This window comes from Seriola aureovittata, chromosome 2, assembly GCF_021018895.1.
Source record: "Seriola aureovittata isolate HTS-2021-v1 ecotype China chromosome 2, ASM2101889v1, whole genome shotgun sequence".
NCBI lineage: Eukaryota > Metazoa > Chordata > Actinopteri > Carangiformes > Carangidae > Seriola > Seriola aureovittata.
The window spans coordinates 23633839-23648368 of record NC_079365.1 but is presented as its reverse complement, the minus strand read 5'-3'; the positions used below and the strand labels follow the sequence as shown (position 1 = coordinate 23648368).

Sequence of the window (14530 nt, the reverse complement as noted above, 5' to 3'; positions counted from 1 at the left end):
AGACAGAAAACTGATTAAAGAAACCCTTCATGGGAAATTACATTGAGAACTGAAAGCTAGTGGCACTAAGGTAACCTAGAAAAGAAACATGAAAACTTTGTACAGTTGCAGCAGTGGTGGGAGCTCTGCCTAATGCTAACCACCTAATTCTTTTGGTTGCTTGACATGAGAAGAAACAACTTTTACTGTTCAGTACAGTGGTAGATACACTTGTAGTGCAGACTATAGACAGAGCATCAGAAACTTGTTTTAGCTTCCTGGAAAGAGTAATAAGACACACCCCTGATGAATACACACCAAAAACTGAGAGCTCATATCCTAATGTGTGTGAGTGTTTCATCTACACTTCATTTCAAATTAGTCAACAAAGAAGTAATAAACTATTTTGATAATCGATTAATCGTTACAGTAATTTTTCAAGCAAAAATTGTGAAATACCACCAAATATTTGCAGATTTCATTTTCTCAAAAGGGAAGATTTGCTGCTTATCTTTGTCATATTTCACTCTTAACTGAATATTTCAGGTTTTTGGACTTGGGTGGGACGAAACAAGATATTTCAAGATGTCATCTTCAGCTTTTCATAGATTGAACATAGTGAAAAATGCCTGCCCAAATTGCATTTTTGTGTGAAAAGTCAAAACACGAATGATATTGAACAGAAAGGCAGAAAATCCCTCTCTACCAAGAAGCTGAAACCAATTAATGTTTGGCATTTTTGCTTGAAATGATTAACCAATTATCAAAATGGTTGCCAGTAAATTGCCTAAAATGTGTTTTGGGTGATCTGGTGGGCACGTGGCTACACACACTGTAAAATTAATAAAACTGCCTGCCTGACCCCATTGAAACACATCACAACTAGATAAATACACAAAATATACATACACGAATATATACAGTGTGGTAAAAAAATAAACAAGGGAAATATACAGCAAAGACCTGCTAAGACACTTCTAAAGACATGCCACTGGTGCTTCAGTGACTCAGCAGACAAAAGGATCGAGTGGTACCCATGTAGTGAATCCTGGGCCGGATGCCAGCTGGTCCCTCAGCTGCTTCTCTTGGTCAGATCACTCAGCTCTTCTGAAGAAGCTAAAGTGTTATCCAAAACAGAGCTGGAAGACTGCCTCAATTTATTACACGCACACACACACAAATTTAAGATGCAGTTGAGCCACCAAAAGCACAAAATCTGGAAACTCACATCTCCAAATACCAACCATCCAAAGAACAAATCATGAGAATCAACTTTTTTTTTTTTTTAAATACCTTTTTGTCTTTAATGTATTTACAAGCATTTAATCTGCTCTGTAGGTCTGAAGTATTACAAGCATTTCATGTTCAGCGACCCTGGCCATTTGCTTTTTAAACTTGCATTTTTGCTCATTTCATTTGAATGTATCTGGTTTGTTCATCTGCGTTTGTTTTGACAGTTCTGTGGACTGACTTGCATCGCTTCTTGAATGCATACCTCTACCTCTCATGAGGTGTATGTACATATCAACGCAGAGCAAGCCAAGGCTTTCTGGTTATTAGAAGATAACCCTTGACCTCAAACATCATACATGGACAATGTTAACAGTTCCTTTTTATCTCTGCTTCCCCTTCATCCCAAAATAATTTTGTTTTACCCTGTTTTAAACCAAACAGTGTGGAGTCCAGGGAGGCTATTCATTTCACAATTATTATTTTTGTTATTATAATTAATTATATTGTTATTTCTGTTCTGTTGTGAGCATCTGCAAATGTTAAATAACTTTCATATTTGCAGTCCTTAAAAAAATAATAAATTAAAGAGTCCAGAACCTATGTATCTTTTAAGTCTCTTCTTAAAAAGTAACAAAAGAAACGTAAGTTAAAATTTAAAACAAAAATATTTTCTATGTATAATACAGGTATTTAGTGCTTCCGCCGTTGGAATCCAAACTCAAAATGGCGGCATGTTTCAGAACCGTACCGCAGAAAAAAATTCCAGCCGTAAACATGTCGTCCTGCCCACACACGCATTCTGAATGTTTGTTCTGCTGTAAGGATGCAGTTCTACTACGTCATGTCCCCGGGTGTCTCCCTCGTCAATTATCTTCCGACTCCTCCTCCGCCTCCCGCAGCCAAGTGAAGAAGGCTGTAACAGACTTGAGGGCCACACCCTTACCCTGCTGCTCGGCGGGGTCTTTGCTCGTCTCCCACCTGTAGAAAGCATCCTCGGAGATGACGTCCTCATCATACAGACAGTCAAAGAACATCCGGAGAAGGTCTGAAGACAGAGGGACAGAGCAAATACACATCAGTCACCTTTTCAGCACCGTCAGGGATACATGAAATGGAATCATGTTTTGAAACTGAATTCAATCATATTGTTAAGTAAATTATAAAAAAGGGTTTGTTTCAAAAAACATATTTTTCTGTGAGGTGAAATGTGTGCAGCTCATACATGAAGGTCAGTTCAGATAAGAGTCAGATATATGCAGATACTTCGTACAGCAAACAGGTGCTGGTAGGGTTGGAAACATGGCAAAGACACACTTCAGTTCTGTATAATAAGTGAACGCAGTGTAGCTTCTCTGTAAATCCTGACAGATCTGACACGTCTTTCTTCAGGGTTTACCAAAGCAAATTTAAATATGTTGACGTGTTTAATACCACATACACATTTAATACCTGTATGATAAAGGACCAAAGTGTGATAGAAAACCAGCAGGGACAATATAACCTACAATTATGTAAGTAATTCCCATTCTTTTTAGAGCTGCAACGATTAGTTGATTAATCAATTAGTCAATTGGTCAATTAATCAATCAATCAGTTAGTAGTTTCAGTCATTTTACAAACAAAGATATATTTGCTTGGTTTAGGTGCAAGAATTTTCAGCTTTTTTGTCATATACCATACTAACTGAAATATTTATAATTTGTGGACTGACTGATAGAGAACACAAGATAAAAAAACATAAAAAATCAGAGCAGGTGAGAGAAAATATTTAGGAGTCTTATGAATGCAATTTAAGACTTTTTAAAACCTTCTAAGGCCGTTTTTGAGGAAGCTGAATTCAAAACTTTTTAAACTTTTCAAACCTGCTGATACCCTGATTGTTGTCCTACCGATCTGTATCCCAAGTGATTTAAAACGTCCTGTGAAATAAATGAGCTTTTTTTGTTGTTTTCAATGGTTGGACATATTTCTGCGTTTAAACTGGGAAGGGACTTAACATCAGGAGGGAGGAAGTAAGAGTTAATATTGAGCATCAGGTCATATACCCCCCTCAGCAGAGACAGATAGATGCTCATCCTGCTGCTGCAAACTGAAGCATACTGAGCAATCTAACAATCCTTTTCCTCTGGACTCTGCATAAGAAAACACTAAATATGAGACTTGATAAGTCATATGAGTCCAAACTAGTTTGTTAATAACCTTTGTTCTCTGATAACCTGTAAAACCATGACATTAAAAAATTAAGGCAAATCTGATTCTAGTCCCGGTAACTTTAGATCAACGTGACTTGTTTGTGGTTTGTGTGTTTGTTGTTCTAACCATGAAGGAATCTGTGAATATGAGTGTCAGTCAAGACTGTGCATGTCATTTCCTGTAATTAGCTCTAATCACATTCCTCCTCCTGAGAAGCTGCAGTGTGTTTAAAAAAAGGTTATCTGGTACCAGAGTTTGAATCCTGTTCCTCAAACTAAATCTCCATCAAGTTAATGTTACAGAGTATAGTAATGTTGAGATTCAAAGTTCATTCTTGGAGGTCTCAAGTTTTAATCCAAAATGGATAAAAGGTAATTAAAGGACTCAGAAGGAGGCGGAAATTTGAATGTCTACAATTTCATGATAACAATGCAAACTTCATCTGCTGATGAAAATCATGTGACAGGATCGATAGCTCCAGAACAGCTACTAAATGAACCTTGTGGTGAGATTATATTGTCTACAATACTGTTGCTTAAACACAATTTAGGAATCTTGTGATAAAGAATTAAGTAAAAGAAAAAAGAAAGAAAAATCAATCTCCTAGTTTCATTGGGAGGAGTAAACTCTAATGCAGAACTTACTTGGAGGCTGATCGAGGGTGACGATCAGCGCCTGAAGTGCATAAAGTGCTTGCAGCTGTCGCTCAGTGTCTGAGTTAAGGTACTTGAGTAATACAGGCAATCTCCTCTGGATGATGGCCGTGTCCACTCGACAGTTGGTGTTATCATCTGTGCAGTAAAGCAGGGGGCAGAGTAAGTACATGCTGCGCCACTGCGGTCACAGTTTGGCAGAGTGTAAATATTGCAATCAGTGGTGAGATTTTAGCAGAATAGATGAGTCTCTCCTCCAGGTTGTGGAGTGCTTACCTTTCACTGCTGCCTTACACACAGCTGTCATCAAAGCCCTCAGGAAGGGAGACGAGCTCATCTGAGAATCATCTAGGTTTGCCTGAAAAATGGAGCACAGAGGAGGAGGACAAAACACACAATTCACACAATTGTCAACTTCACATAGCTCTGCCTAGCAGTGATGCCACTGAAGAACAGTAAACAGTTTGAATAAGAACACAAAAAAGTTCCAAACATCAAGTGGTTGCCAACACCTCCTTTCTTTCCCATGTAAACACCTGGGAAATCCGTGTGACGCACGAACTTCAACCTCTTTCAGTTTGCTGTTGCAGCTTGCCATGTGGCCATGGCAACTTTTAAAGTTTGGTTATCTGGTCTGGGCCAATAAACAATGTTTATGATATTAGTTAGCTAGTTTATATCAATTGCTTCATATTATTGTTTTTTTCATATTTTTGGCTACAACCCAGAAATAAATTTACAATGGGTAATTAGCTGAACCTGTGGCCTACAGTAGGACTGGATGCAGCTGGTAGCCACAGCAACAGCGTTGAGCCCTGATGGCGCCCATTTCAATGATAGAATCACTTTCTGTGTGAAAACACTTTCCTGCTTAAATACAGAAACTTACTTGTTCTCTTTCCACACTATTACTTCAGAATTTCTGCTTATTACATGCAGCCTACCAGGTGTAAATAAGCTGTCAGAGTTTTGTTTATCTGAATATTAGCCACTAGCTTGCAGGGTTTGCCATACCTCTACCCAGTCAAAGATCTGCTCGTCACTGGCCATGTCCTCCAGGAGGAGTCTTTCCAGCTGTCGTCTCAGCTCCTCAGGAGACAAGATCCTTTTAGACAGAGCTGCCTCAGGGCTGCAGCTGTCCGACTGAACGAACTGGAGTTTCTGTTTGTGTCAAGATGAGAGGACGTGAGGAAATGATGAAAATGAAGTTGGAAAAAGGAAAGAGGAGGAAGAACAATGGAGAGGATTTTATAAAGTGCTCTTTATCAGCGGTTAGACAGCTGATGGATGGTGACTCTGATTTTTCACATAATAACAACATTATATGCAGAGGCCTTCATCAAAAACCTGTTGTGAGATGAAAGCCTGGACGTCCTCTCCCTCTGGTAGGAAGTCGGTCCATTTGAGGCTAGATTCCCTCCACAAAGAAGCCACAGTCCTATGGCTCTGTGGAGACAAGACCAGACAACATCACATCTCACTCCTCTGAAAAGTATTTTTACTTTTGTCTAACTTACAGCAGTGAGAAAAATATAATGTTGGTGCTATAGGCTGAATAGATGTTTTACCAATATACAATGCAAGTAATGATTGAAAAAAGGAATAACATATAAGTGTTACTTACCATATGTTTGCATAGTATGTGCAGTATTTCAGAAATTAAGATCCCAGCTCTTCCCACAGGAAGCAAAGGTTTGCTTAATTCACTGTGAACAAAGAGACAACAGAAATTATATTAAGATTTTCCTTCATGCAGAGCTTAGTTTACAGGCAAATCCGCTGTAATCTGCTGTGCATGTAGCCTCCTCGGGCATGAATGAATGACTCGTGTCAGGTATAGTCGTGTCACTACCTAAAGAGCTCTCTCATAGAGAAGCCCCCTTCCCTCAGCACAGGGCTGAGCAGCTCTGCCAGGTACAGCCAGATATGGGGAATGTCGATGGCCATGTCGTCCGCTTGCTCCAGCGTTTCTGCAAACCTGCAAAAAAAGACAAAAAAAACATTAGAACTGTTTGAAAAAAGAAAACACAGACAAGCATCTAATTTTTTAAGCACAGACTAAATATATGTATACTCAAATTCATTTTTAATTCAGTAAGTTTGGATGAATTGACCGTACCGTCCGATACCCCGGAAACAAGGCTAGGCAGTCCAACACTGAATAATATTTTGCATTGATATTTTAAGCACAGTACACTGAAAATATCTGCCTCGGTAAAAGGGACTGAACAGTGTTTTTAATCCCATCTTGTGGCCATTTTATATGAACAAGCAATTAGATTCAAAGAGAGGAAAAACCCTCTCTCAAAAAGCCTCCATGCTTACATAGATATTACAGTATTTTCATACCAATGTGTTGTGTTGGAACACATTATTATAACATGAATTAAACATCTTCAGAATGATACACCTTTGTATCATTTGATACTTGTTTCCCTACATGTTCTGACAACATTTATTGGTTTTGAAAATAGTAGCAATAGCATGATGATTAATGGATGGTCAACTTTGTCAAATGTATCCCTATTTAGTTTTCTTTACACAGGGTCTCTGCAGGGATCAGCGAGTTAAATTCAAAGTAGCTATTTTAGCTGGGTAGGAGAGACAGTGTTTGATACAGGTCTGATGTTGCTGACTGAAACTCGACCAGCCTCCTGCTGCAAAATCCAAAGTCCTACCAGTGTCACTTTTGGTTCGTATGTGTGTAAGGTCACCTGACACCCGCCCATAATTGCATCATATCTTGGAACTGACAGTACGGTCTACAGCAGCTAAGAGAAAAGGTTATAGACTTTGGTAATCTGAATTTAAGCCGTCTAAAGTCTTTTTTGAGGGATCAAATCCAATGACTTTTCAAGACCTTAAAAAAAAAAAAAAACCCTCTGTTACAACAATAACTCCAAGATTCAGAAAAGCTAGAAAATAAGCACTTTCAGATTTCTATACAGTGTCAGTGTCCACTTTTTTGGTCTCAGACTTTTGGACATGTTTAGTCTAACACGTGACAGAAACCCAATGAAACTGAATAAAGACTGTAACTCTTTCCTTCAGCTCACTGTCACCACAAAATCATTAGAAAAAGAAATTCTGGAAGAAGCAAAAGAGGGTATAAATACAGTATGTGTGAAGAGCATCACTGTCATGAATAAGGTTGCGACATTCACAAGAAGCAGGCAAGCACACAAGGCTGTGATGACAGTTACATTCTTGTCAATAGAAAGTGATTGATTATTTTAAGGTAAAACAGTGGATTTGGCAGGTGAACTGACCCTTTGTAGAACTGCGGTTTGGGCAGGATTCCCTGCTGCACCAGCTGGAAGAGGAGCTGGCCCATGTGGTCCCGTGTGATCTGACTGCGCTCCAGAGTCGACTCCACCCCGACACGCACAAAGATGTGCAGCTGAGAGCCCAAATCGAGCTCGTCCACACACTGGACTGCCTCCTGCAGAGAACAAAGAAATGTGATCATGACTGACTGACCTGGAGAGCAGGCAGGAAAGGGAACTTTAAGACAAAACTCATCTGAATTCTGTTATTCTAGCAATTAAAAAGCCATTTATAAATCTATACAGCAGTGAGGTATTTCATCTTAAACAAAACTCACTGATTCATACAGTATAAGCAATTTCCTCAAATAATTTTCCCTGCAGGACAATAAAGTATAGCCTACCTTACTTTACCGTACTTCAACTTACCGAATAAGTTATTGATTTAAATTTAAAAGCTATGTAGACAACATGTATGCTTTAGCTCAGCCAATCCTTAATTTAAAAAGTAAATTATTTGAATCATAAATGAATCTAACAAAGTCATTTTCTCATTAGTAACACTCTTGTAAGAAGCTGTTTGTTGACGTGGATTAAAACTTCAGCATCTAAAAATCACCGAACTTAGGCGCCACAGGCTTCAACTACTGTTGATGTTCCCGTGAATCTCAGTACCTTGTAATCGTTTATGTGCAGGAACTCGTCGATGATGGACTTGGACTTCCTCTCGATCTCCTCCTCAGAGAGGGCAGGTCTGTCCGGAGTCTGGACCACAGGCTCAGGTTTCGCTGTCAATGCAAAAAACAGTATTCACAACGGTGTCTGTCTGTGATAAGAGCTTCATTCAGATGTCTGTATGGTCCTCTCGGATTAAACCCCCACATAGATAACAACTTACTCTGAATCACTGTCACAGTGGATAATACAATGGCTTTGTCCATTTATAATTATAACAGTTCATACTTTGCCGTCCTATCTTGGTTTAAGATAAAATTAGTTACAAAATCTGCACTGAACAGACTAAATACAACCTCATGGCGTCATACCACATTGTTTTGTAGTGCTGTCGCTTCTAAATTAATTTACATACAAGGGCTAACATTGGTAAATGTAATTGAAAATTAATACTAAGGTATTAATGTCTGCTGATGCTGTTAAAGGTGTATTAACATGATATAATATAATAATACAGTCATGTAAAACAACTATGATCAGATGACAAACTAAAGTCTTATGTGGGAAAAAGTATAATTTATATCATCAAACAATAAATTATACATAATTATATCATCATGTATATTTTAATACTGCACAAATAAACTAGCTAATCTTATATTGTGCGTAACTATAGAATAGATAAAAAATTCTTTATATTCACAATTTTTGAAGGCTTAAAAATGGCAGAAAGTAACTATCAGTGTGGTACCAATAAGGACTGTATGTTTCATGTGTTGTGTAGCGCTGCGTGTCTCACCAGGTTCTCTGACTCTGCTGCGCTCTGGCTCCGTTTTTTCCTCGGTGACACTTGGTCTCCGGGGCTCGCCTCCCTCTCGCTCCCGGTCTCTTCGTGGCTCCTCTGGGGTTTGACTCTCCAGCAGCTCCTTCGAACTGCCTCCCCTGGTGAACGGTCCGGGCCGTGATGATGGCGGGGCAGAGATCAGCGGCTTCTCGCTGCGCTCTCTGCCTGCACTGCTACGACTACTGGAGTGGGGGTCGGAAAATGAATAAAAAGGAGTCAGAAAGGATGCTGGTGTAAATGAGGACCTCTGAGCAAGGAGAAAAAAATATATTTGAGTTTTGCCATTTTGATCCTATTTGGAACCTAACCTATTCTATAGTGAAAACAATTTAAAAACTTGCCTGAAACCTAAATGAAATCATTGTTACTAAAACACAAATAAAAGCAATCAAAAACCATAATTACAAAACTAACATTTCTTCCAAATTAAATGAAAATTTGAGGGTTCAAAATATCTGGTAACATAGGGTCAGACAAATTAGGTATCAGGGCCACAAAGATACCCTCCTCAGAGGGGAGGGAAAACAAACCAACAGGAGCCCTACAGATGACAATGATGTTGTCCTTTACCTTCCCAGAGTTCTCCTGGAGTCAAAGTCTGGGTTCTGTGGAGGTGTGGTGGAGGGTTGAGGTGAAGGTGTGGACTGCAGCGCAGAGTAACGGTTGAGGCCTGCTGTCCGTGATAGTTCTGTTATGGAGAGAAAAAGTTGTTGAAAAAAAGACAAAAATGACCAGAAAATCAAGGGTAGTGATTGTGGATTATTAGAGTCAAGGTGCAATCATTTAGAGGAGCCCTGCCTCACCTGACTCACAATATAAGCTGAATGCAACAGTTTTATACGTCATCAACAGTAGAAAATACAATCAAAAAAGAAAACTAATTTCCTTCAGACCAAACATAACATCTCAATGGTCAAACAAGAATTCAGAATTCAGGGGCAGAGTGTGACCATTTCTGTAACTTTCCAAACACAACGATCCAACATTCGCACAACTTTCATGCAGCGACTGGCCAACTGTGTGGAGGTGGGAAAGCAAGCAGGGTCTGACCTTCCCTCAGGCTCCGTTTTTAAAATCTTCACACCGTTACTTCTGTCAATTTTCATGGTTACAAGCAGGAGCAACATCACCAAAGCCTTCGAGGAAAGACATCTGACAGTATGTGCCGTTTTATGCCAATTAAAGCTTTTATTTTTCCACTCCTTTGAGCGTGGCAGTTTGGAACAACTATAAACATCTTCAGACGTGGTCGGATGACACGTCGTAATTTGTTTCAAGCATACCGACACATTAACTGTGTGACATTTAAGACATTTACGGCCACAATGTTATCACATAGATTATGTAGCGTGAAGTGTAACTGAAACATTTAACTGTTATAACTTAAATCCGCCTGTAATGAAAAGTCAACAGCTGATATCTGAGCAGACAGGGAGACAGAGGGAGAGAGCTGTCTTGGTGTTTTTGTTTGATGATCGAGCCTCTGAGACATGAGATTAAAAGTACTTGGCTGTGTGATGAACAATATTTTCACTGTCTACTCAGTTCTCTGTTGTATCTCCAGGTCTTCTTCATGTAATGATGCTTCGACTCGCTGTGTCATCTCACCTGAGTCGCTGGCCTTGGCTCCTCCGCTGCTGCCCTTCACCCACGTGACTTGAGCTCGTGGGCCCAACTGGATCTTCTCGTCCATTTGAGGCTGCAGAAAGAGAATCATTTAGGAATAAGCTTCAGTATTCCTGCTTTGAAAACTACACAAGAAAATCAGATAGCAATAGTGGAAAGGATAAAATCTGAAAAGAGAAGTAAATGACTCAGACTCTAATCTACAGGTACAGGGTTTTCACTCCTCTGAGTTCTCAAAATACCCAGCAGAGGGGGAAATATGCTTCTTTTTTAGCACTGGCTGAATTCAATTACCAGCCAAATTATTGTACCATACCATACAGTAGAGAACACACACAGCCTCTCTGTTCAACTAACACTGAAACATGACACAGTATATCCAGCAGGTAGAGCTTCAAAAAAACAAAAACCTTGCCATTTCTTTTACACTGCAGTACCATATAGATCCAGCAGGAGGAACTTTGTACTACTGAACATGTAAACCACAATAATATAAATCAGATGAGAACAGGGCCAGCCTGCAGATTCCTCACAGACTATCAGACAAAGAAAACATAAAATGCTGCCACAAAACCTTCCATATCCTCTGCGGTCAGTTTTCTAGTCATTCCTGTTATCACAAAATGATATTCATCTTCTGTTGGTTTGATGGATTATTAAACTAAACTCTTGTACATGGTTGAATTGATTAGCTCTTAATTGAAGGGTGAAATGGTGGGTGTGAGGAGGCGGCATACTGAGCCATTTCTGCGGACACTTTGGTTTCTGGACATCCGCTGGTGCTCCTAAGGAGACCGTTTTTTTAATAGCCAAATAATAGTATGATATTTTAGTTAAATTTAACTTAATTCAGGCCCCTCCTAACTTCTGCTCTGTGTCACATCATCAACACATACAGTATCTGCCAGTGAATATGTTTACACTCAAATGCCTCTGTTAGTCTTTTCCCAGTAATGATATTGTTCAGTAAAGAATATAAAACATAAACTTGGTTATTTAAATACCTGTATGAATCTTAAATCATATAACATTATATATGTTTCTGCTTGACTGTACAGTAGCGGCTCCATAACAAGTTCTGACCACGCTTTGTGATCCAATATTAATTTAAAGTCTTTTTACATTTTACATCTCACAGATCACACTCAAGTGAACTTACACACAAGTGAAGTTGCGGCTGCAAAAATTAAGATGTTTGACATTTGATAGCTTTTTCCTATAATGTATTTCTATCATATTTAGTGTTATGTAGTATGAGTATTATCTCTCATATTTGATACAAGATTGTGAGGTGCGGTTCCCCTGCAAAATGCCACTAAAATAGGTTTTGGACAGCTCCGTAAAATCATTAATTAAAAATACCAACTGCAGCACATTTGTTTTGTGGATTAACTGTTTGTTTGCTCACAACTCTGTGTGGTTACAGGGTGCTGTCATTTCAGGAGCAAACATTTTGTGTTATAGCCAAAATCTAAACTGAATTAATGGACTGGCCCAGATCGCCTGTAGCTATCCAGATTTTATCATATGTTTGCATGGAACACAAGTAACCACCTGGTTACTGGTTATCACTGACATTTAAAAGCAGATTGTGATGTTTGCGGTGAAATTACAAAAAGAACCCCCCCCCCCCAAAAAAAACAAAACAAAAAAAAAAAACAATCTTCCTCGTCTTTGGCACCCCTCCATTTGTTGACGCCCTGGCAGCAGGCCTCACCTTAGAGATCTTTGGGATCTTGGTGGGGTCGATGGTCCTGCTGTTCTTTGTCATGGGCACAGTGTTCCAGGTCTCTTCTCTCTGTACACGCTGATCTCTCTGATCTCTCTGATCTCTTGGATCTATGAAGACACACCCACAGATGAACAGGGAAACTACAGGTTTAGAGTTTAGCGGAAATACAATGGAGTCAAAAGGCTGCAAAAGTCGCAGACAGAATGACATTCCTGACTGTTTCTGTAGCATGCTGCTACACATGATGAAATATTATAGGTCAGCAAACAGATGGGAGGGGGTAGGGGGCTTCCTGTATGCTTTTGGGCACAATAGCGTCTCTGCAGGCTATAGGGACAGGAAGTCTGCCTGTATGCTTGCAGGCTTCCCGAGTCACTATAGCCGTGCCGATGTGATTCTAAGCCTTAAAGAGGATTTGGACTGCAGGCCTGACCTGGCCGTCTCTTGCTGTCCTTGGAGAGCAACTGCTGGTGCACTTTCCTCTGCTCTTCCTGCTCTTCAATCTTCGCCTCCTTGTGGATTTGCTCGATGGTTTTCGGGCCCTGGTCGGCTCTTCTGGACACCCAGTTGTGCTGAGAGAAAAATGACAAATCACAATGACTTCAAACCAGAATCAGACAGTAGTGGCAGATTCTGCAGTTTCGAACCGATTTCTTTGTTCTTTATCTCAGCGAATTCAAATGACAGCCCCGAGAATTTAGGAGCGCATGTGTGGGTTTTATCATACAGTACCAGATACATCAGAGCGTACACAGAAGAAGTTGTCAATCACAGAGGAATATCCTAATGTCTGGAGACACACTGATGAATTAACCAATGATCATAACTGACGCAAAGAGCTGTTAACAAGCTTATCACTTTCAACTTGCATTACAACCCATCATTTGTCATTAATATTTGTGTCATCCCACGATGCTGAACACAGAGCTTTTGTTTTTAAACAAAGTGGATCCCTTGCACTGCCTAAAACGAGCCTTGCTCATTTTAATTTAAAATTTGACAGGGGTGCAGCACAGTAGGGACTGAATCTGTGTTTCCGGCATCTTGTAGGAGACAGTGACATTGATTCAAAAAGCTGGTGTTAGGCGAGAGCTATGAGGGAATCACATTTTAATCAATGCAGACAGTTCTCTATTGGAAACGCACAACATGACACTTGTAATGTTTAATAATTTGCTCCCTGTTTGTCTCTATTTCACTAAGTCTTTTTTCTTTTCTGCCAGTGTTCTGACGCTAGAACATGTTCATGTGCCCACAACTTGTTTATTTAACCTGGACAATACAGATAAATACTGTTACAAACAATGCATCAGATGTAATGTATATACCCGCTATAGCTTGAGTCCATGTTTAGGGCAAACAACTAAACAAATAAACTGCTACAACTGATTCGGGATAAAAACAACAACAGATAAAACAGACTGTGTGCATGTGAGTATCTGTGTGTATATGTATTGTAGATGACTGTGTATGCATTGACATATAGGTGCTCTTCAAAATCAATACGTGAAGACATTGAACATAAACGCAAAGATGAGGCCATTTTATGGTGTCTGACATGACACTGGTCATAAGTGATAGCTGGCTACATGAGTAACAAGAATAGTTACTCTAAATGTGCACTGTGTTAAATTGTGATCCATCTTCCTCATATAGTCCTTCTGATTTCTCCATGTTGTAATATAATCTTGTTATTTCTGTCCACTCTGAACACACTGCACCTATTGTGTGTCTGTGTCTGTCCTGGGAGAAGGATCCCTCCTCTGTTGCTATTCCTGTTTCATACCATTTTTTTGCCAGTTGAAATGTTTTTTATGGGAGTTTTTCTTTATCCAAACTGAGGGTCTCATTGATGTACAGACTGTGAGGTCAGTTCAGGCAAATTCTGGGCTACAGCAATAAAATTGACTTGACACCTGCCACAGTCTATGCGGCTGTCATGACACAGGGTGGCCTTGCTGGCTCTGACTATCTTGTAGTTAGTCTGGTCATCACAGAGATCTTCAATGACAGGGAGAAACTGCAAAATTACTTTACATTTACCTGAGCTTGCTGTGTTTACTGATGAGATATTACCTCGAGAGGTAAAGCCATGGGACAGGACTGATCCATGTGTGGATTCTACATTTACTGGTAAAAAGAGCTAGCTCGCCAGCTCATGCTGATGTCAAGAAGCACACACAGCTGTCTGGATTTATTACATATGCACAATGATGACAACCTTGCAAGTGGTCAATAGTGTTTTTGTCTTTCTGCATTTGCGCAGAAGAGCAATTAAAAGCGTGAGTCAGTGCTGGGCGAGTTTGGCCACATCAGCCAACCCTGCTCT

At 39.7% G+C, this 14530-nt stretch overlaps 1 protein-coding gene across 15 annotated transcripts in view; it reads right to left on the bottom strand.

Moving 5' to 3' along the window:
- Positions 1-1252: 1252 nt before the first annotated feature.
- Positions 1253-14530, bottom strand: part of eif4g3a (eukaryotic translation initiation factor 4 gamma, 3a) — a 48058-nt gene continuing 34780 nt past the window's right edge. For 9 of the 15 annotated variants that reach the window (XM_056394087.1, XM_056394103.1, XM_056394166.1 and 6 more), the window contains 14 exons: positions 12635-12773; positions 12187-12308; positions 10452-10542; positions 9414-9531; positions 8799-9025; positions 8000-8112; positions 7328-7500; positions 5911-6036; positions 5683-5764; positions 5406-5504; positions 5073-5219; positions 4335-4416; positions 4050-4196; positions 1253-2257 (listed from right to left, as the gene is read on the bottom strand). In XM_056394087.1, coding sequence (XP_056250062.1) covers positions 2076-2257; positions 4050-4196; positions 4335-4416; positions 5073-5219; positions 5406-5504; positions 5683-5764; positions 5911-6036; positions 7328-7500; positions 8000-8112; positions 8799-9025; positions 9414-9531; positions 10452-10542; positions 12187-12308; positions 12635-12773 — 1848 coding nt within the window. In that variant the 3' untranslated portion in view covers positions 1253-2075. The remainder of the gene's footprint in view (positions 2258-4049; positions 4197-4334; positions 4417-5072; positions 5220-5405; positions 5505-5682; positions 5765-5910; positions 6037-7327; positions 7501-7999; positions 8113-8798; positions 9026-9413; positions 9532-10451; positions 10543-12186; positions 12309-12634; positions 12774-14530) is intronic. The other 6 variants (XM_056394095.1, XM_056394191.1, XM_056394200.1 and 3 more) reach the window with 2 other exon arrangements.